The sequence below is a fragment of the Chiloscyllium plagiosum genome, unplaced genomic scaffold (assembly GCF_037043375.1).
Source record: "Chiloscyllium plagiosum isolate Xiang-an unplaced genomic scaffold, Cpla_swu_hap1 HiC_scaffold_7, whole genome shotgun sequence".
NCBI lineage: Eukaryota > Metazoa > Chordata > Chondrichthyes > Orectolobiformes > Hemiscylliidae > Chiloscyllium > Chiloscyllium plagiosum.
The window spans coordinates 69,448,858-69,472,614 of record NW_028270145.1 but is presented as its reverse complement, the minus strand read 5'-3'; the positions used below and the strand labels follow the sequence as shown (position 1 = coordinate 69,472,614).

The 23,757-nt window shown below is 40.5% G+C and overlaps 1 protein-coding gene across 4 annotated transcripts in view; it reads right to left on the bottom strand.

Annotated features, from left to right (window-relative positions):
• The window catches only part of scn1laa (sodium channel, voltage-gated, type I-like, alpha), a 198,119-nt gene that overhangs the window by 61,239 nt on the left and 113,123 nt on the right, over nucleotides 1-23,757 (bottom strand). For all 4 annotated transcript variants that reach the window (XM_087989105.1, XM_087989108.1, XM_087989107.1 and 1 more), the window contains exons 19-21: nucleotides 9,860-10,014; nucleotides 3,740-3,913; nucleotides 1,857-1,979 (exon numbers count right to left, since the gene is read on the bottom strand). In XM_087989105.1, the coding sequence (XP_087845231.1) occupies nucleotides 1,857-1,979; nucleotides 3,740-3,913; nucleotides 9,860-10,014 (452 nt within the window). The remainder of the gene's footprint in view (nucleotides 1-1,856; nucleotides 1,980-3,739; nucleotides 3,914-9,859; nucleotides 10,015-23,757) is intronic.

The window sequence follows — 23,757 nt, the reverse complement described above, 5'->3', positions numbered from 1 at the left end:
GAACCTATGTCATTTTATTGATAATTTTCAACTAAAGCATACAATCATTTTGTGTGAAAAATACCAACTTAACTGTTCAAATACAAAAAGCAATCATGTGATAACTATATGTCAGCTGGATAATATGTACTTCATTGCTTTCATTTAAAAATATACATTATTGTTTTCTTCTAAATAAAGGTTCAAAATCTTTCTTTAGTTTTTCTACAGGCATTGTTGTAATAACATTTGCAAGTGGAAATACTCCAGTGAAAAAAATCACACAAGTGAAAAGCTGTATAGAAAAGTGTAAGTGAATTTTACATATCATAATACTTAATAGTATGTGGCCATGTGTTGAGACATTGTAATGAAGGATAGTATAGAAAATGCAAAATAACCACTTCTATAAGGGTTGAAAATGTGTTGCTGGAAAAGCACAGCAGGTCAGGCAGCATCCAAGGAACAGGAGAATCGACGTTTCGGGAATAAGCCCTTCTTCACGAATGAAGAAAGTGTGTCCAGCAGGCTAAGATAAAAGGTAGGGAGGAGGGACTTGGGGGAAGGCCGTTGGAAATGTGATAGGTGGAGGGAGATCAAGGTGAGGGTGATAGGCCGGAGTGGGGTGGGGGCGGAGAGGTCAGGAAGAAGATTGCAGGTTAGGAAGGTGGTGCTGAGTTCGAGGGATTTGACTGAGACAAGGTGGGGGGAGGGGAAATGAGGAAACTGGAGAAATCCCTTGTGGTTGGAAGGTTCCCAGGCGAAAGATGAGGCGCTCTTCCTCCAACCGTCGTGTTGCCATGGTCTGGCGATGGAGGAGTCCAAGGACCTGCATGTCCTAGGTGGAGTGGGAGGGGGATTTGAAGTGTTGTGCCACGGGGTGGTTGGATTGGTTGGTCCGGGTGTCCCAGAGGTGTTCTCTGAAACGTTCCGCAAGTAGGCGGCCTGTCTCCCCAATATAGAGGAGGCCACATCGGGTGCAGCGTATGCAATAGATGATGTGTGTGGAGGTGCAGGTGAATTTGTGGCGGATATGGAAGTGTCCCTTGGAGCCTTGGAGGGAAGTAAGGGGGGAGGTGTGGGCGCACGTTTTGCATTTCTTGCGGTTTCAGGGGAAGGTGCCGGGAGTGAAGGTTGGGTTGGTGGGGGGTGTGGACCTGAGGGAGTCACGGAGGGAGTGGTATTTTCGGAATGCTGATAGGGGAGGGGAGGGGAATATATCCCTGGTGGTGGGGTTCGTTTGGAGGTGGCGGAAATGACAGCGGATGATACGATGTATATGGAGGTTGGTGGGGTGGTAGGTGAGGACCAGTGGGGTTCTGTCCTGGTGGTGGTGGGCGGGGCTCAAGGGCAGAGGAGCGGGAAGTGGAAGAGATGCGGTGGAGAGCATCGTCGATCACGTTTGGGGGGAAATTGCGGTCCTTGAAGAAGGAGGCCATTTGGGTTGTACGGTTTTGGAACTGGTCCTCCTGGGAGCAGATGCGACGGAGACGAAGGAATTGGGAATATGGGATGGCGTTTTTACAGGGGGCAGGGTGGGAGGAGGTGTAGTCTTGGTAGCTGTGGGAGTCGGTCGGTTTATAGTAAATGTCCGTGTTGATTCGGTCGCCCGAGATAGAAATGGAAAGGTCTAGGAAGGGGAGGGAGGAGTCTGAGACGGTCCAGGTGAATTTGAGGTCGGGGTGGAAGGTGTTGGTAAAGTGGATGAACTGTTCAACCTCCTCGTGGGAGCACGAGGCAGCGACGATACAGTCATCGATGTAGCGGAGGAAAAGGTGGGGGGTGGTGCCAGTGTAGCTGCGGAAGAAGGGTCCCTATTTCATTTGGATCTAAATGCATATGAGACACATGCAAATTTGTGGCACTGTTCATCTTACCCTCATGCCTTCAAAACGTGACAAGGCCCTAAGAGGTCTCAAAGCTCTCAGTGTCCTAAGGGACTTAATAGCACCTAGTTCTGAGTAGCCCAGGGTATTAGCTATAAGGCTCACCAAAGACACCTATACAAAAAACACAATTGAAATGGTTAATGCAGTTTGTAAAACCATCTGATGTAGCATTTATCATAAATTACTTAAGAAGAATATAAACTGAATAATCTCAATCAGCTGCATGGACAATCCTTGTTCTTGGAAGAACAACCTGTACTCAGTTACCTAGACAAATGAAAGAATGGGCACAATAGTACAGCAATTAAAATCAGAGATGCTCAAAAGACCACAATCAGATGAGCGCAGGTACCTTGGAGGGAAGAAAATTATAGAGGTAAAATGCAGTGAAGAGACTGAAAAACAAGGCTAAGAATTTTAAAATTGAAATTGTGCTTAACTAAGATACACTGCTATTAAGTTAGTACAGTGACAATACATTAATTTGGTTCAAGTAAGCACACAGGCAGCAAATCTTTGGATGACTAAGTTTATGAAAGGAGGAAAGTGGGTGGCTAGCCAGGCATCTATTAGAATTGTCAAGCCAGGTGGTGCCAAAGGCATGAATGAGGTTTCAGCAGCAGTTGTGCTGAGGCAGAGGTAGAGGCAGAGTCAGGTGGAAGGAGGTGGTCAGAATTTTATTTCAAGATTAAGCAACAAGCAAATTCAGTTTAACCTCAAGAAATTGCCACGGAGAAGGATGATGTCAGTGGCTAGGGAGCAGAATTTGTAGTGGGGACCAATTAGCAGGAGTCAGAAAAAAATGCTGATTTTGCATAAACATATTGTTATGAAAAAACCCACAAAGGGGATGGATCAAGGCCAGCCAACCCCAGGAAGAAACCAGAGGCAGCTACAGCAGCTGCCGAGTGCTGTTTAAAATACCTGACTTTGTCCTGTGGAACTGCATCTAAGTATAATGTAGTGGATAGTAAAATATCTTCGAGTCCTCATTGCTCAATTCCATATATTCACACCATACAACAAAATATGGCTATTTGTACTGACCTATATAGAACCAATAAACTCTACACCAACAAGCTTTTATTTAGAAAAAAGAACTAGTTATCTATTCATAATTTTTCACCTGTGTTAAAAAAGCCATTTTATTACAGGGCAATAGAAGTATCAGTCACTAAAACCTATCCATACCACAAACTGCAAGCACTTGAAATCTTTCAACCTTGTGTAAAAATACAGCTTGCAATTGGCAAAAGGGCTGAGAGAGCCAGCATTGACAATGTAATAATGTTTTAAGGGGCTTGGATGTTTTGTCGCATTTATGGATGTTTGGATTCTCAGCCAAGAATGCAAAATATGATTTGGAGCCAAAAGAAAGCAAAAAAAATACACTGGTTATATCACACACACGCTTAAAATTCAAAATAAAGTTAAAACAAGTTAGTGACTTTGAATTTATATAAACGGTTTACAGGTAATGTATGAAGTCCAAAAGATTATCTTAAATGAGTAAATTGAGTACTATTCTGGATTAATACAAAATTTATTTTGTAGGTGATGTTTCACTTATTAAAGTCAGTGACATTGTTGAATAATGAACCCTTATCTGCTTTGGGACCAATGCCAACATCGAACAATCTGAGCGATACTGGAACATGGAAAGAAACTTCCTACTACACTATCACATAACAATACTATTCTATTTCAAAAAATCTATTGAATCTAAGAACAGTAGTCATGACCATATCCCTGAGAAACTTTCACTTAATGCAGCAATCCTGAGTTATATGGTAGCAGACATAATGCACCAAATCTCTGGGTTTGTTACCTCAAAATAGGATATCAACAGAAAAAAAACTCAGAATACGTACATCAACAATGAGGAAATCCAGCCAACACCAAGCATTTGTGAAATACTTCACAAAACCATAGGCCACCCACTTCAGCAGCATTTCCAGAATAAAGATGTAGGTGAAGATTTTATCAGCATATTCCAGCATTGACTTGACGTTGTGCTTTTGTTCAATGTAAATATCTTCAAATGCCTAAAAGTGAGATATTAAGTAAAAATACTAGTACTTTAAAAAAAGATAATTTGAGTTCGCTCATGAGATTTTTGACCTCTTTTTATTTCTGTTTCCAACTAACACCACAAGCTTTCTCAGTCTAACAGGCCGAGTTAGTTCAGACCATAGTGCTTGACACAGTTGCTGCTGTTTTACTTTGCTGTTGACTAGTATGGTTGACCATAAGATGTCGGAGCAGAAGGCTACCATTCCACTCACCAAGTTTGCTCTGCTGTTCAATGAAATGATAGCTGATCTAATAATCCTCAACTCCACTTTCCTAATTCCCCCATCACCCAAATTTCCTTTCTGATCAGATCTTTGTCTAACTCAGCCTTGAATATATATAGCCCTGACCCAGCTTCAACAGTTCTCTGCAGTAAGGATTTCCATAGATTCACCACCTCCTAAAGGAAGAAATTCCTCCTCATCTCTCTGTTAAGTGTACAATCTCTTATGCTGACATTATGCCCTCTGGTCATAGATTCTCCCAGAAAGGGAAACAACCTTCCTGCATCTACTCTGCAAAGTCTTCCTGCATGTTTCAATAAGGTTGCCTCACATTCTTCTAAATTTGAAAGAGTACAGGCCCAACTTATTCACCTACTCATCATATGACAGTCCCTCCATACCTGGTAGCAGCCAAGTAAACCTTCACTGGATTGCCTCCACTGCCAGTATATCTTTTCTGAGATAAATGGCCGAAAACTGCTCACAGTATTCCAGCTACGGCCTGATGGGTGCCTTGTACAGATTTAGCAAAACCTCCCTACTTTTATACTTTATTCCTTTTGCAATATAAACCAACCTTTCCATTTGCCTTCCCTATTAACTCATTAACGGATGCTAGCTATTTGTAATATTTGGATGAGGACATCCAAATAACTGTTCCACAGTTTTGTGATCTTTCTGATTTAATTTTTATTCTTATTCACGTGTACGATATGTATGTTGTTGGCTGGCCAACATCTAATGCCTAACCCTAGTTGCCCTTGAGAAAGTGGTAGTGAGCTATCTTATTGAACTACTGCAATCTATATGCTGTAGATGGACCCACAATGCTCTTATAGGGAGGGAATTCCAGGATTCTGATCCAGTGACAGTGAAGGAGCAGCGATATATTTCTAAGTCAGGGTTGGAGGGGAGTTTGCAGGTGCTGGTAGTGTTCCCATATATCTGCTGCCCTTGTCCTTCTAGACGGAAGTGGTTGTGGGTTTGGAGGTTCTGTCTAAGGATCTTTGGTGAATTTCTGCAGTGTATCTTGTAAATAGTACACACTGCTGTGACTGAGCATTGGTGTGGAGATGCTTGTGGATGAAGTGCCAATCAAGTGGGTTGCTTTGTCCTGTATGGTGTCAAGCTTCTGGAGTGTTGTTGGAGCTGCATCCAATCAGGCAAGTGGGGAATATTGCATCATACTCCTGACTTGTGCCTTGTGGATGGCAGACAAGCTTTGTGGAGACAGAAGGTGAGTTACTCATCACAGTATTCCCAGCTTCTGACCTGCACTTGTAGTCGCTATATGTATACAGCGAGTCCAGTTGAGATTCTAGTCAATGGTAACCGCCAGGATGACAGTGGGGGGCTGAGTGTTAGTAACAACACTGAATGTCAAGGGGTGGTAGTTAGATTGTTTCTTATTACTTTTAAGATGGCAGTGGAGTTGCACTCCTGAGTCGAAGCTTGTTCTTTTTTTCTTTTATTTCTTATCTCTTTTCCTGATTTCTTTTTTCTTTTTACTTCCCATCATCGGGCAGCATCACGATGTCTGGGGTGAAATCCAGTGCAGACTCCTGGCCTCAGTATGGACTCAGACTCTCAGCACTCCTGGCCTCAAGTTGAAGCCTAGAGTGATCTGGGTCGAAAGGGCCGTTACGCCAAACTCTCTCCATTTTTTCTAATTTGTTGCTGGACTTCCTATTTCTTTATTTTATATTTCTTTCCCCGTAGGAATTTGTACTTAAGATCCTGTACCGAGGTACCTTGGTACTGAAGATGGCATCATAAGTGGTGACTTGTAACTTTTCACCGTACTCTTGCGAGTACATGTGACAATAAAGTTAATTTTAATTCTAATGGAGATAGCCATAGCCTGACATTTCTGTGGCGCACATGTTACTTGCTACTTATTAGCCCAAGCCTGAATATTGTGCAGATCTTGTTACAATATGTACTGTTTCCATGAATGCTGTGGAACATTATGCAATCATCCCACTTCAGCCTTACACTGGTGGTAAGATCATTGAAGAAGCAGCTGAAAATGGTTTGGCCTAAAATACTATCCTGAGGAACTCCTGCAGAGATGTCCTGGAGCTGAGATGACTGACCTTCAACAACAACAGCCATGTTCCTATTTGCTAGGCATGATTCCAACCAGCAGAATGTTTGTCCCTGATACCCATTGATTCCAGTCTTGCCAGGGCTCCTTAATGCCACACTAAGTCGAATGTGGCCATGACATCAAGGGCTATTACTCTCACCTCGCCTCTGGAATTCAGCAACATGTTTCCATGCTTGAATCAATGCTGTAAAGAGCTCAGGAGCTGAGAGGCCCTGGTAGAACTCAAACTGGGTGTCAGACAGCCGGTTATTACTGAGCAAATGTGATTTGACAGCACTGTTGATGACAATTTTCATCACCTTACTAATGATCGTTAGTAGACTGATGGGGCAATAATTGGCCGGGTTGGATTTGACCTGCTTTTTGTGTAACTGTACTGGAATAGCTTGGCTAGGGAGTGACAAGTTCTGAAGCACAAACCTTCAATACTAATACCAGAATGTTGTCAAGACCATTAGGCTTTGAAGTATCCAATGCCTTCAACTGTTTCTTGTTATCATAAGTATATCAAATTGACTGAAGATTGGTATCTAGGGTGCTAGAGACCACTGGAGGAGGCCGAGATGGATCATCTGATCAGCACATCTGGCTGAAGACTGCTGTGAATACTTCAGTATTACCTTTTGCACTTATGTGTTGATCTCTTCCATCATTGAGAATGGGAATATTTGTAGAGCCTCCTCCTCCAGTGAGTTAACTGTCTATCACCTTTCACGACTGGATGTGGCAGGACTGCAGAGGTTAGATCTGAGCCATTGGTTGTGGGAATGCTTAACTCTGTCTATCCTATACTGTTAAGCATGCAAGTAGTGTTGTTTGGTGGCTTCACCAGGTAGACAGCTCATTTTGAGGTATGCCTGATGTTGCACTTGACATGCCCTCCTGCACTCTCCATTGAACCACAGTTAATCCCCTGGCTTGATGTTAACAGTTGAATAGACGATATGCCAGGCCATGAGGTTGCACATTGGGCTGGAATACAATTCTGCTGCTGTTGATCGCACACAGTGCCTCATTGATGTCCAGTCTTGAATTGCTAGATCTGTTCGAAGTTTGTCTATTTAACACAGTGATACTACCACACAACATCAAGACTGGATTTCATCTCCATAGGATTGCGTGGTGGTCACTCTTACCGATATTGTTACGGACAAATGTATCTGCAGCCAGCGAATTGGGAAGGATGAGGTCAAGTATGTTTTTCTCTCTTGTTGTTTCCCTCATTACCTGCTGCAGAACCATTCTAGCAGCAATGTCTTTTAGGACTCAATCAGTTTGATCAGTAGTACTGCTGACAAGCCACTCATTGTGGTGGGTATTGAAATCCTCTGTCCAGATCATATTTTGCACCCTCGCCACCCTCAGTGCTTCCTCCAAGTATTATTCAACATAGAAAAGTACTGATTCATTCATTGAGGGAGGATGTTACATGGTAATCAGCAGAATGTTGCCTTGCCAATTTTTAACCTGGTAGCAGTGAAACTTCAGGGGTCCAGAGTCAATATTGAGGACTCCCAGGTCAACTCTTTCCTGACTTATATGCTAATGAGCCAGCACCTCAGCATGCTGAAAATGCTTCCCCTTATTCTAACTCTGAGCCTTGTATTTATCAGTCAATCATCTATCCATCCTAATGTACTCCTTTCAACACTGTGGGTTCTTATCTTATTAAGTAGCCTAATGTGTGGTATTTTATCTTAATGCCTATTGAAAATGCAAATATATTACACTCTGTGTTGCTGCTTTATCTACTCTGCTTGCTACCTCCTCAAAGAATTCTCATAAATCTTTCAGGCACAATCTCTCCTCCATGAAGCCATTCCACACAAAGGTGGCTGGATGGCTTGTTGCAATACAAAAAGAATGCTAACAGTTTGGGTTCAATTTCTGCACTGACTGTAGGCGGCACGGTGGCACAGTGGTTAGCACTGCTGCCTCATAGTGCCAGAGACCCGGGTTCAACTCCCGCGTCACTCGACTCTCTGTGTGGAGTTTGCACGTTCTCCCTGTGTCTGTGTGGGTTTCCTCCGGGTGCTCCGGTTTCCTCTCACAATCCAAAAATGTGCAGGTTAGGTGAATTGGCCATGCTAAATTGCTCGTAGTGTTAGGTGAAGGGGTAAATGTAGGAGTATGGGTCTGAGTGGTATACGCTTCGGCGGGTCGGTGTGGACTTGTTGGGCCGAAGGGCCTGTTTCCACACTGTAAGTAATCTAATCTAATCTGACTGAGGTTACCACAATTGCCTCTCCTTTGCGACTTCAGTTAAGTCACCACCAGTTTTTTCTCTTTCTTTCTCTCTCTCTCTCTCTCTCTCATGAAAGAGAAGCCCTATGGTCTAGTTAGTAGGACAATGGCAACATTACTTTTATTCCAAGATACTCTGCTGTTATATCCTTTATAACAGAATCTAACATTTTCCCAATGACAGATGTTAAGCTAAGTAGCTCATCATTATTTATTTTTTGTCTTCTCTTTTTGACATTGGAACTCTAAAAATAAGACATTAGTTCTACTGTGCAGCAAGTTATCAGTTTTAATTTAAATCAGATTTGATGGGTTGAATGATTTGGTTTATCTTTGAGGAGAAAGTGAGGTCTGCAGATGCTGGAGATCAGAGATGGAAATGTGTTGCTGGAAAAGCGCAGCAGGTCAGGCAGCATCTAGGGAACAGGAGAATCGACGTTTCGGGCATTAGCCCTTCTTCAGGATTTGGTTTATCTAACTGTCAAGGTGAGAATACTTTAATTGTAATTTCTTAGTGAAGACATGCTCGGAAGAGATCTGCCTTTCCTCTTGAGATGTCCCCGCTTCCAATATTTTTTAATCTAGTACCTCTTAACGATCCTTTTTGTTTCCCATTGTACCATCATCCCTTTGGTCAATTAATTACTCTGCACTTAATCTTATTTATGGACATTTTTGATATTTCTCCCTTTTCCTACCTTCCCCAGAGGACAATTGTTTAAAAACTTTAATAATTCTTTAAAATCTTGTTCAATGAGCTTGATTGAGTTTTTAGAAGAAATGAAAAAAAGGATTGATGAAGGCAGTGGTGGATGTGATCCATATGAAATTCAGTAAGGCATTCGACACGGTTCCTCATAGTAGACTGGTTGGCAAAGTTCTCTCACATGGCATACAGGGAGAACTAACTATTTGAATAGAGAACTTGCTCAAAGGTAGAAGACAGAGGATGATGGCAGAGGGTTGCTTTTCAGACTGATACCAGTGGACCACGAAAATTTAATCCACTAAGAGTTTCTCTCCCTGTAGATTCAGCAAGCATACTGAATGTATCTAGCATTTTCTGCTTTTATTCCCAATTCTCCCCATTGGTCATGGTATGTTTTAGCTGAGGAAGTATGTGTAGTTATGAATATTGCGCACAGACGTAATCATAGACTATTTCAGTTTTGCAATTACCAATTTCAATGGCTATTTCTATTAGAAAGGAGCAATATAACAGAGTTTTTTTTAAACACACATAACTTTCTTCACAACCGTAAATATAAGCTGCTACAATCCTAACTGTACACTAACTGTGAAAAAATAATTTAAATTGTCTGATATAACATCATACTCACCAGGGCACCGCTGCTGAGAAGAATCATGAAAATAATGAATGTTTCAAACCAATTGTGTTCTACTATTCTGTAGCAAGTCTTCCGGAGGTTCCACCATGATTTACCTCTGCCTTCTTGTATGTTAACATAGCAGAATGGGAATTTTTGTACACATCCTGAAAATAGGATAAAAAATAATGTCCATGACAAGCCTATTAAACTTACCAACTATATTTCCTGCAAGAAAGGAAGATATTTGATGAGCACCTTCATTCAGACCATTAGCATGGTTTTGAGCTCTGGCCACTTATCACTTTAATTCCCCAGCATTCTGCAGCATTCTATGCGTGCCCAGTGAAGCTCAATGTTCAGTTAGGATCTTTATAACCTTTCAATCTGTATACTGATTGAACATTTTCAGACATACTCATTCTTCTTAATTATTTTTGGAGAAGGAACAGGTAATAGCTCTGCAATTATCATTAGTGCCTTTTTTCTAACCCAACTTTTATTTATTGTTTGATTGCAACTCACATTTTTTCTGAATTGGAGGTGCTGGTGTTGGACTGGAGTGTACAAGGTTAAAATCACACAACACCAGGTTATAGTCCAACAGGTTTATTTGGAAGCGCTAGCTTTCAGTCCGTTGCTCCTTTATCAGGTGTTTGTGGAGTATAAGATCGTAAGACTTTCTAGCAAAAGTTTATAGTGTAATGCAACTGAAACTATATATTGAAAAAGGCCTGGATTGTTTGTTAAGCCTCTCATCTTTTAGAATGACCATGTTGGTTTCAGTTCTTTCATATGTAAATCCCAGAACTTTTTCTTTGAAAGTTACATTCCCAAGTGAACTTTAACAACAGGTGATATGTTGACCCAGATAATGTATTGAAGGTGTGAGATGCCCTGTGTGAGGCTGTCTGTGCCCCAATGTTTAGACAGATTCTATTTCTAAAGTATCTTACATATATTCATGCAGTTTTTGAGCAAAATAAAATATAATTCTGCAAGTACAAATTCACCCCACAAACTTATGTGTGTGTGCATGCGCGCTTGGAGAATGGTCACCTGAAGGTCCGAGATTGAATGCCCTAGACCGCTGAAGTGTTCTCTGACTGGGAGGGAACACTCCTGCCTGGTGATTGTTGTACAGTGTCCATTCATGTGTTGCTGTGGCCCCTGCTCGGTCTCGCCAATGTATCATGCCTTAGGGCATCCTTACCTGCAACAGTATGATGGAGACAACGTTGGCCGAGTCACACGAGTACCTGCCGCGTGCATGGTGGGTGGAGTCCCCACGTGGAATGGTGGTATCCGTGTCAACACTCTGACATGTTTTGCAGCATCTGCCATGACACAGTTGTATGGTGTTGTCCTGAAAGCCAGGCAGTTTGCTACAAATTATGATCTGTTGAGGTTTGGTGGTTGTTTAAAGGCAAGATGTGGAGGCGTGGAGAAGGTCTTGGCGAAGTGCTCATCCTCATTGATAATGTGTTGCAGGCTGCGAAGAACATGGTGCAGTTTTTCAGTTTCTGGGAAGTACTGGACAATGAAGGGTACCCTGTTGGTTGCAGCCCGTGTCTGTCTCCTGAGGTGGTCATTACAGTTTCTCGCTGTGGCATGTCGGAACTGGCAGTTCATGAGTTGAGCATTGTACCTCGTACTTATGAGGGCGTCCTTCAGTACTTCCATGTGCCAGTCACATTCCTCCTCATCTGAACAGACCCTGTGTACACGTAGGGCTTGTCCATAGGAGATGGCTATTTTAACATCCTTTGGGTGGAACCTGGAGAAGTACAACATCGTGAGGTTCTCTGTGGGTTTGCAGTAGAGTGAGGTACTGAGGTGCCCACCCTTGATGGAGATGTGTCCAAGAATGAGACAGATACTAAAGAGTAGTCCATGGTGAGTTTGATGAGGGGGTGAAACTCGTTGATATCACTATGTCGTTGTTTCAGTGACTCCTCGCCGTGGGTCCAGAGGAAGAAAATGTTGTCAATATATCTGGTGTATAATGTTGGTTGAAGGTCCTGTGCAGAGATGAAGTCTTATTCAAACCTGTGCATGAAAATGTTGGCATATTGGGGTGCAAATTTGGTCCCCATGGCTGTTCCATGTGTCTGGATGAAGAATTGGTTGTCAAAGGTGAAAATGTTGCGTTCGAGGATAAAGCAGATGACTTGTGGGATGGTGCTCCAAGATTAGCAGTTGTGACTTGGCCAACATTGTCTATCTCATATGCTGCAGGCAAGGATGCCCTGAGGCACGGTACATTGCCAAGACCGATTAGAGGTTACGGCAACAGATGAATGAATACCACACAAATTCAACAGACAAGAGTGTTCCCTCCCAGTCGGAGAAAACTTCAGTGGTCCAGGACATTCGACCTTGGACCTTCGGGTGACCATCCTCCAAGGTGGACTTTGGGACAGGCAATAACGCAAAGTGGCCTATGGGGCATATAGCCAAGTTTGTAATCATGGGGATGGCCTCAACCAAGATCTTGGGTTCATGTTACACCACATGTGACCCCACTGCACCCTCCCTCCTTCTCTCTCTCTCACACACACACACCCTCTCAAAGACTTATACCCTTTTGCACTCACACACATACACATATACACTCTCTCTCACAGACACTCATTGCCTCCTGCCTCCCCCACCCCTCCCCAACACACACAAACATAGAATTTTGTGGGGTGAATTTGTACTTGCAGAATTACATTTTATTTTGCTCAACAACTGCATGAATGTATGTAAGATTATGTAAATCCCTTTTCTAGAAATAGAATCAGTCTGAACATTGGGGCACAGGGCACCTCACACCTTCAATGCATTATCTGAGGCGACATAGCACTTGAGAATGTAACTTTAAAAAAGGTTCTGGGATTTACATATGAAAGAACTGAAACCAACATGGCCATTCCAATAGATGAGAGACTTAACAAACAATCCAGCTCTTTTTCAATATATAATTTCAGTGGCATCACACTGTAAACTTTTACCAGAAATTGTGTGTCTTATGATCTTATACTCCATAATCAACTGATGATGGAACAGCACTCCAAAAGCTGGTGCTTCCAAATAAACCTGTTGAACTATAACCTGGTGTTGTGTGATTTTTAAATTTGTACACATTTTTTCTTGCATCATCAACTCTTCATTATTTAAGCACTCCTACCCTCAGCCTCATTACAGACCCACCTTTTCGCTTTTTCCTCTTCCTTTTTCCCTGGGTCTGTGCTTTCTTTTAAACTGTTAAATCTATAATTCCTTCAAGTTCTAACAGAAGGTAATTGACCTGAAATATGAACTTAGTTGACCTCTCCATGGATGCTGCCAGATCTATTAAGTATTTTCATCATTTTATGTTCTTATTCAACTGTAATACATTACAGTTGAAGGAATATTTGTTGTCTGTACAATGTGCACAGCTACAGTTTGCACATTCCCTCATTTTACAATTCTTAACTTCAGTGGCAGTTTTTCTCGTTAAAAAAAAGAAACAGAATATTGCTTTAACTTTTAATACATACAATGCATACTGTTCTTTGAAAAACATGTGAAGGATATGTCTTCCTTCACTATTGCATGAATAAGGAGTGCAAAGTTACAGGTTTAAAAAACATACACATCTGCACAGATCTTTACTTTTTACTTTAAATGTTTTTCCATGTCTTCAAAATACATCAAAATGCCTTCAACAACCAATCTTGAAGTGGCAGCTGCTCCAAAGAGCTAATATTAAATGAATCATATTGAATTCAAAGGTGCAACCAATTTTAAATTAAAATGAACAATGTATATTCAACTTCAAACTTAATGCAATAAATACATATCAGTAATTTTTGCACTGACCTTTGCTTGATTTTCCATGTTGCTTGCATGTCTGTTTATGCATTACTATAATTAATCAACCTTTTCCTTGCTAGATATACAACTGCACCCATATTTCACTTGATAAATGCTAACCAGATCATTGTTGTAAATATTTTACAAGTATGCAGAGCATATTTGAGACAGATTTTCTTCATTTTTCTCCCATATTTGGAATTCGCAAATAAACATTCAGAGTTTACCAATTATTCAAGGGCAATTGATGACTGTTTAGATTCATATAAGTAAATCAAACAGGGCATGAAATGTCCTTCGAGGATTTCAGAACAGAAATCTGAAATTCCTCTCTGGTATTTTTGAGGTTGCACTGACCCATTTCAAATAAATATTTTTGTTAAAATAATGAGGACACAAATTTTAGTTGGTTATATGACCACGTTCCCCATAGGAGACTGGTTAGCAAGGTTAGATCTCATGCAACACATTTACTGTGAATAGGAAATGGAAAATATAGAGTGTAGGGAAAAAGATGGTGACATCTTGAAAAATATCTGTATTACAGAGGAGGAAGTGCGGGAAGTCTTGATATGCATAAAAGAGGATAAATCTCCAGGACTTGATCAGGTATACCCTAGAACTCTGTGGGAAGCTAGAGAAGTGATTGCTGGGCCTCTTACTGAGATATCTGTATCATCGATAATTACAGGTGAGGTGCCAGAAGACTGGAGGCTGGCTAACATGGTGCTACTGTTTAAGAAGGGTGGTAAAGACAAGCCAGGGAACCATGGACCGTGAACCTGATGTCGGTGGTGGGCAAGTTGTTGGAGGGAATCCTGAGGGACAGGATGTACATGTATTTGGAAAGGCAAGGACTGATTAGGGATAGTCAACATGGCTTTATGCGTGGGAAATCATGTCTCATAAACTTGATTGAGTTTTTTGAAGAAGTAATAAAGAGAATTGATGAGAACAGAGCGGTAGATGTGATATATATGGACTTCAGTAAGGTGTTCGACAAGGTTTCCTATGGGAGACTGGTGAACAAGGTTAAATCTCATGGAATACAGGAAAACTCACCATTTGGATACAGAACTGGCTCAAAGGTAGAAGACAGAGAGTGGTGTTGGAGAGTTGTTTTTCAGATTGGAGGTCTGTGACCAGTGAAGTGCCATAAGGATCAGTACTGGGTCCACTACTTTTTGTCATTTACATAAATGATTTGGGTGTGAGCATAAGAGGTATAGTTAGTAAGTTTACTAATGACACCAAAATTGGAGGTGTACTGAACAGCGAAGAGGGTTACCTCAGATTACAACGAGATCTTGATCAGATGGGCCAATGGGCTGAGAAGTAGTGGAAGGAGTTTAATTCAGATAAATGTAAGGTGCTGCATTTTGCGAAAGCAAATCTTAGCAGGACATACACTTAAGGGTAAGGTCCTTGGGAGTGTTGCTGAACAAAGAGACCTTGGAGTGCAGGTTCATAGCTCCTTGAAAGTGGAGTCTCAGGCAGATAGGATAGTGAAGAAGGCGTTTGGTATGCTTTCCTATATTGGTCAGAGTATTGAGTACAGGCGTTGGGAGGTCATGTTGCGGCTGTACAGGACATTGGTTAGGCGAATGTTGAATAGTGTGTGCAGTTCTGGTCTCCTTCCTATTGGAAAGATGTTGTGAAACTTGAAAGAGTTCAGAAAAGATTTACAAGGATGTTGCCAGGGCTGGAGGATTTGAGCTATTGGGAGAGGTTGAATAGGCTGGGGCTGTTTTCCCTGGAGCGTTGGAGGCTGAGGGGTGACCTTGTAGAGGTTTATAAAATCATGAGGGGCATGGATAGAATAAATAGACAAAGCTTTTTCCCTTGGATGGGGAGTCCAGAACTAGAGCGCATAGGTTTAGGGTGAGAGGGGAAAGATATAAAAGAGACCGAAAGGGTAACTTTTTCACTCAGAGGGTGGTACGTATATGGAGTGAGCTGCCAGAGGAAGTGGTGGAGGCTGGTACAATTGCAACATTTAAAGGCATCTGGATGGGCATATCAATAATTGGGGTTTGAAGGGAGGTGCCAGGTGCTGGCAGATGGGACTAGATTGGGTTGGGATATCTGGTCGGCATGGACGGGTTGGACCGAAGGGTCTGTTTCTGTGCTGTACATCTCTATGACTCTATGACTATGACTCTATATGAATTGTGCGTAAACTGATATCTGAAAACACAATTTCAGATTTTGCATGACTTTATAAAAGAATGTGAAGGACCAGCCAGAAGTGAGTTGGCATGGTCAAATATAAAGGTAACAAAAAAAAAAGAGGATTTTAGTAGCAGATGAGCTGAGACAGGGACAACACAAACTGTTGGAGAAACTGAGCAGGTCTGTTAGCATCTGTGGAGAGAGAAACAGAATTTGAGGTTTCAAGTCCAATATGTGTCTTCTCCAGAATTGAAAGGGGTTGGAAAATTGTATCTTTTATGCTGTAGACAGAGCCTCCTCTGTTGTATTTTGTTTTGTATTTAAGTATTTGGTAGGCTTCAATGAGATCACATCTCATTCTTCAAATCTGTATATGAAATACAGTGCCAATTTTCCCAGTCTCATTTCGTAGAACATTTCCACATCCCAGGATCAAATCTGGTGAACATCAGTTATACTCCCTCAATGGTAATAATATCCATCCTGGGGTGAGGAGACCAAAACTGCACACACTACTCCAGGTACAATCTTTCTAAGCTTCTATATAATGGAAACAAGACTTCACCACTCTTGCACTCAAATCCTCTTAGAATTAAGACAAACATTCAATTAGTCTTCCCAATAGCTTACAGCACCTGCATGGTTCTTTCAGTGACTAACTTGTGACAAAAAGATTGCAGATGCTGGACTCCAAAGTAGACAGGCAGGAGGTTGAAAGAACACAGCAAACCAGGCAGCATCAAGAGGTGGAGAAGTCGATGTTTCGGGTTTTACCCTTCTTCAGGACTGGGGTGGGTGTAGGGGAGCTGCAGATAAAGGAGGTGGTGGGACAGGGTGGTGAAGTGGGGATAGGTTAAATTTGTCTTCACCTCCTGCCTGTCTACTTCAGTGACTTACTGACAAGGACACCTCAGTCCTTTTGTATTTTCCAAATATTTGCCATCTTAGGAATACTCTGCACACCTGTCCTTCCTACCAAAGTGGTAGCCTCATATTTTTCCACATAATATTCTATTTTTGATGTTCTGACCCATTCAATAAGACTGTCCAAATCTATATGAATCTGCTTTATATCTTTCTCACAACATATTCCTGCTCAGCTATGTATCAACGGCAAATTTTGAAACACTTCATTTGGTTCCCATGTCTAGAGATATTTTTTGAATCAACCTGTTAAGAGATGTTATTACACACCGCTGGAGAAGCTAGAATTTGAAACTGGGCCTCCTACCTCAGAGATGGGGGACTACCATTGTAACACAAGAGCTCTTATTCAACATCAAAGCTTTTCTGAACATATAAACCTGTTCAGACATGTTATGATACACGACTAGAGCAGCTGGACTTGAACACAGGCCTAGTGGCTCAGAGGTAGGGACACTACCACATGTTAAAAGAGGCCCATTTTTCTAAACAATCTGCTCAGAGATGTTATGACACACTACTGGAGTAGTCTGGAATTGAACCTGGGCCTTTTGTCTCAGAGGTAGGGACATTACCACTGTGCCACACAGCCTTAATCTCACATCCAACTCATTACCAGGTGTTCATTATTTTGAACACCTGGGGCCTAAATTCTGATCCTTGCACTACTTTAGTCACAAACTGCCAAAGTGACAATGAGCTGATTCCTACACTCTGTTTTCTGCCTGTTAGCCAATCATTAATCAATGCCAGCACATCATCTTCTATCTCATGTACTTTAATTTTGATAACCAATCTTCTATGTGGTACCTCATCAAAAGGCTAAAAATCAAAATGTACGTGCACCAACTCCCAACAATTTTGTAGCATTTTCAACCCATTCCAATAGATTTGTCAAACATGATTTCCTACCTCCGTCCAAGGCTCCAAAAGTTCCTTCCACATCTGGCAGAGATTTTCGTGCACATCCAAACACCTCATCTACCGTGTCCATTGCCCTCGATGTGGTCTCCTTTATACTGAGGAGACAGGATGCCAACTCCTGGAACATTTCAGGGAACATCTCTGGGACACATGCATCAAACAACCCCATTGCCCTGTGGCTGACCACTTCAACTCTCCCTCCTACACTGCTAAGGACATGCAAGTCCTAGCCCTCCTCCATCACCAATTTGAAGCCATCTAACACCTGCAGGAAGAATGTCTCATCTTCTGCCTTTGGGCCTTCCAACCACACAGCATCAACACCGATTTCACCAGTTTCCTCATGTCTCCTCCCTCTACCTCATCCCAGATCCAACCCTCCAACTCAGCACCGCCCTCTTGAACTGTCTTCCCTGTCCAAATTCCTTCCCACCTATTCGCTCCATCTCCATTCTAACATATTACGATCATTTCCCACCTCCATTTACCTATCACCTTCCCAGCTACCTTCCCCCAGCCCCATCCCTACCCTCCTGTTTTTCTGACAGTGCCCTTCACCCCAACACATTCCTGATGTCGGGTTTGTACCCAAAATGTCAACTCTCCTGCTCCTCAGATGCTGCCTGACCTGCTGTGCTTTTCCAGTGGCAGACTTATCGACTATGATTTCCTATTTGCAAATTCATGCCGACTGTGCCCAATTAGATCCTTGTTATCCAAAACATCCATTATTCACATCCTTTACTAGCATTTTCTCTTCCACTGATGTAAGGCTAACACTTTCAGAGTATTCTGTTGTCTCTCAAGCACCCTTATTGAATTGTGACATTGTCCAGCTTCCAATTCTGATCCATTTCCATGCTTATGTCAGCTCTCTTTGGCGTGTTTTGTTTTGCTCTGCCTAAGTTGTCCAATGCTCTCAATTGTTCATCCTGACATCAGAATTTAATATTGTATTAATGGAATACTGTTCAATCTGACACCCTTCCAGGCCAGGTCTCCAATGGTATACTTCATTTCATGTTTGCCCATGACTGTGCACTGGATGCCGATTCTGATACAAACACACAATCTAGCATGGACTTGTTTTCCATGTAAAAGACACTTGAGGCCTTTGTTCAGCAAGAGGAAATTTGAAGCATTGCTCCAGTCTGTACCAGGAAAGCCCTAACTTGAGCCTGTCATTTCAGGGCCTGTCAGCAGTGGATAGATTTACTTATCTTAATGGTGTGAGGTTGAACATTGAGGAGGAAGCAGAGATACTCCAATGTAACTTGGATAAGCTGGGTGAGTGGATAAGTGAATGGCAGATGCAGTATAATGAGGATAAATGTGATATTATCCATTTTGACAGCAAACACGGGAAAGTAGATTATTATCTGATCAGCTATAAACTGAGAGAGGAAAATATGCAAGGAGACTTGGGTGTCTTCGTACATCAGTTGCTGAAGATAAGCACGCAGGTGGTAAAGGAGGCAAATGGTATGTTGGCCTTTGTAGTGAGAGTATTTGAGTATAGGAGCAGAAATGTCTTGCTGTAATTGTACAATGCCTTAGTGAGATCACACCTGGAATATTGTGTGCAGGTTTGATCTCTTTATCTGAAGAAGGATGCCCTTTCTAAAGAGGGAGTGCAGTAAAGGTTTACCAGACAGACTCTTGGGCTGGTGTGACTGGTGTATGAGGACAGGTTCAGTTATGACTATATCCACTGGAGTTTAGAAGAATAAACGGGGTCTCATAGCAACCTATAAAATTCTAACAGGAGTAAACAGGGTAGATGCAGCAAGGATATTCCAGATGGTGTGGGAGTCCAGAATCGGGGTCACAGTCTAAGGGTACAGAGAAAACTATTTAATACTGAAATGAAGCAAAACTCTTCACCAAACAATGGTGAATCTGCGGAATTTGCTACCTCAGAGAGTAGTCAAAGCTGAAACATTGTGTGATTTCAAGAATGAGCTGGATATAGCACTTGGGACTAAGGAGATCAAAGGATATTGGGAAAAAGCAGAAATCAGCTGTTGAGCTGGATGATCAGTCATGATCATAATGAATGGCGAAGCAGGCTCAAGGGGCTGAATGGTCTACTTCTGCTCCTGTTTTCTATACTTCTATGTTTGAGTAGTGCACTCTTGAGCTGTCTATATTGAATGTAAGTGTAGACAATCGCAGATTTTAAAAATCAACCTGGGAATGAAGAATCTAGGAATGTGTCTGCCGATCAAGCAGAAAGTCTATATTGCAATAGTTCTACCCACTTTACTTTTAGCAAACGAGGCTTGGGTTGGGTACCTGTGTCACACCAAGGAGCTCAAACACTTTCATTTGAGTGCCTTTTGAAATTTCTGAAGATCAGATAGGAGAACAAAACACCAGAGGTGCCCACTTGAGCAGATATGCCATGATTCAAGTTCCATGTGCCCCAGATACGTGTCATAACATGTCTGAACAGGCTGATTAAGATGCTCACAATAGGTGTGGGTTTTTTTTTTAAAATTAACAATAGTGGATTTACATTCTTTAAAGGAAACAGAATGCTCATTCAAATATCAACAGCTTTCCTCAAAGTGTTTTTCTTTTAGAAATCCTGCACCAATACACTATATTTTCAAATACAACATTTAAAAAAAGCTATTTTCCCAAAATCCTTTCTGTCAAAATAATGACCAAAAGACAAAGCAATATAATAAAAGTCACATGGTGGTGACATAATGGTAACGGTAGCTAGTAATTTAGAAAAACAGGGTAATATTCTGCTGTAATGGGCTTGAGTCCTACCATGACAGATGGTGAAATTTAATAAAAATCTGTAATAAAAAATATGTCTAATGATAACATGCAGTGACTGTTATAAAAACCCATCTAGTTTGCAAATGCCCTTGAGTCAAGACAATCACTGGTCTGGCCTACATTTGATTCCCACAGAAATATACTTGCCCCTAACTGCACTCATGGCAGTTAGAACTGGGTAATAAATTATGCCCAAGCACCACAAATAAACAAAAAAAAACTTTAGTTACTGTATGTAAAAACATGTAGTCAAATAGAATGTAGAACTAATAGTCATACAAAAAAAGTCATCTTTCAGCTTGCTTCTCACTCCTTCCCAACCTCCTTTATGCAGTCCTCTGCTGAGCTTCTAATTCACAGTCATTGGAGGATTAAAACTACTGGTTCATTCTGAAGCTGCCACTATTTTTCCAATCTTCCAGTTTTGTCCAGTAATTGTCAAACCAAATTCTATAACAACTTTAAGCCAACATAGACAGAAAATGGCTCCTGTAACAGTTTCCCATGAATGACTGACTCACCATCTGAGATGAATCAAAACCTGTCAGATAAATCCAATATGCATATACAATTACAATTATTATCGATGGAAAGATTAAAACATAGAAATGAGTTTCCTGGAATTGGTTGCTTTTTCCTTGCGGTATTTCAACTACTGTTTGCTTTATTATTTTCACGGTGGTTTATTTTACTAGTTAACTAAGCATTTCCTCATATTTATGTTTTCAATTGTTCAAGTTCCATCATTATAATTATCCATTGTATTTTACGATCAGTAATGTTGTTCACCTCAAGTTATCGCGAGACACTATGAAATATGACACTTTCTGCATCACTGCAAAAGTAGGTCAACTGAAACATATAAGTAATGACATGAACAGGCATAGCATCTTAGCTGAGAAAACTACTGATAGTGTATAATGTCATTTTTCTCTTCTATCATAATCTTTACAATTACAGCCAAAATGATCAAATGTCTCTTGTCAATGAGGTTTATGAACAATAACATTTCTTAATATCAAATATATACTAAATGCAAGTTCAACAATAACTATCATTTGGAGCTAAACAAAATATTTTGTGAAGTTATAACAAATGACAAATTGGAGATCAATGTCTCTAAATTTGTACTTTTTGTAACAATCTACCAAATATTAGGTTTAATACTGGATAATTTTAAGATTTAAACACTTATTTAAATTTAAATGTGTTCATCTTACAAAATAGAGTTACAGTCAGTTTGAATTATTATCATTTGACTGAATTTGGCAGTGATGATTTGCCGCATGATAATACACAAAATTTCACTTAACTATATCTCTTATACAACATTTTATTGAAAATGAAAATTTTACAGTATTGTGCAGATCATGGCAACAATATGCAAATAAGAGCTGACGGTTTATACATAAAATGATGAAAATAATTGATTAAAAATCCAGTTGTGACAGCCTGTAGAATACAGTCAAAAATTTTCACTAATATTCAGTATGAACTACTTCAGCCTTTCCTGAGTGTAATACACAGGCAACAACTTCTTAAGATTTAAAAATTAACAAATATTATCAGCTCCTGGTGCTTTAGAATTTATCGCCCATAGGCAACAGTGAGCTTAACATGAATTAATTTTACATTCAATTTGAGGGAGAAAAGAGTGGGTCCAAAACTAGTTTTTTAAAATTAAATGAGGACAATTATGAAGGCATGAGTGCAGAGCCATATAAGGTGAATTGGTAAATTAGCTTAAGAAATATGTCAACAGAGATACAGTGACAAACATTTGAAGGAACTTCAGAATACACACTTAGAAATATTCCAATGAGAAAGACAAAATCTGATGAGAGGATTCACAATCTATGGTTAACTGAAAGAAAATAAAGATAGCATTAAATGTAAAGATAAAATGCACAAAGGTGGTTGGCAGGTTGGACAAAATATTTAAAAAGCCAAGAACGACTAAAACATTAAAGGAGTGAAAAATTAGAGTACAAGAAAAAGCTATGTATAGATAAATAAATAGATAGTCAGAGTTACCATCAATAATTCTATAAACTAGTTAACAAATTGAGCACTGGCCCGATAGAAAGTGGATATAGTAAATAATAATGGGAAATAATAAAGATGGAAGATGGATTTTACAGGATAAAAGAAACATCCCAGCAATAGGTGTAAATTAGGAAATGGGAGGGAGGAATTCCGGGAAATTATAATTACTGGGGAAGTAGCACTAAAGAAAATTGTTGGAGTTGTGGGCTGTCAAGTCGCTGTTTGTTGAAGAATTTCATCCTATGATTTTAAAAGAAATGGCTACTGAGCTAATTGATGCATTTTAATTCTCTAAAGTTCCTTAAATTTGATGAAAATAAAGAAAGTAACTTATTCAAAAAAGTTACAGAAATCAGGAAACTACATGGCAGTCAGCTTAGCATCTGTTATAAAGGAATGTTAGAAGCCATTATTAGGATGTTATAGATATTCAAAGTAATCAAGTAGAGTCATAAGGGGAAATAATGTTTAGCTGATCCACTGGGTTATTTGAAGAAGTAATTGATGCTGTGGATAAAGGGGAACCAGTGAATGTACTATGCTTGTATTTCTAGACACCATTTGATAAGTTGCCCCATGAAAAGTTATTGCATAAAATAAAAGTTCATGGTGTTGGAGATAACATATTGTCATGCATTGCAGTTTGTCTACCTAACAGAGAGTAGAGATGTCCTGGATTTCTTCCTGATCTACAGCTATTTCTGGGATGTTTCTTGTATCCTGTATAGTAAAGGCTATTGCAAAATCCCAGTACAATTCATCTTCCATTCTTACAATTTTCTATTTCTATTTCCGAGAAACACTTTCTATAGGGCCAGTGCTCAACTTGTTAACTTCTTTCTTTTTTAAAGTTATAAATAAATGGACCATTTTCTGTTTGGCATGCCACAGGGATCAGTGTTGGGCCCTAATCTTTTTACAATTTATATAAATGTCTTGGATAAAGGGGCTGAATGTATAGCTGTTAAATTTGCTGATCAAACACAGATAGATATGAAAGTAATATGACATAACAAGACTGTAAAGCATTATGGATAAGTTAAATGCATGGGGAAAGATCTGGAAAATGGAGTATAATAAAGAAAATTATGAAATTGTCCAAGTTGGGAGAAAGAATAAAGAAAAACTAATTGGTGAGAAATTGCAGGGTTCTGAGTTACAGAGGCATCTGGGTGTCCTGATGCATGAATGGCAAAAAGTTAGTATGC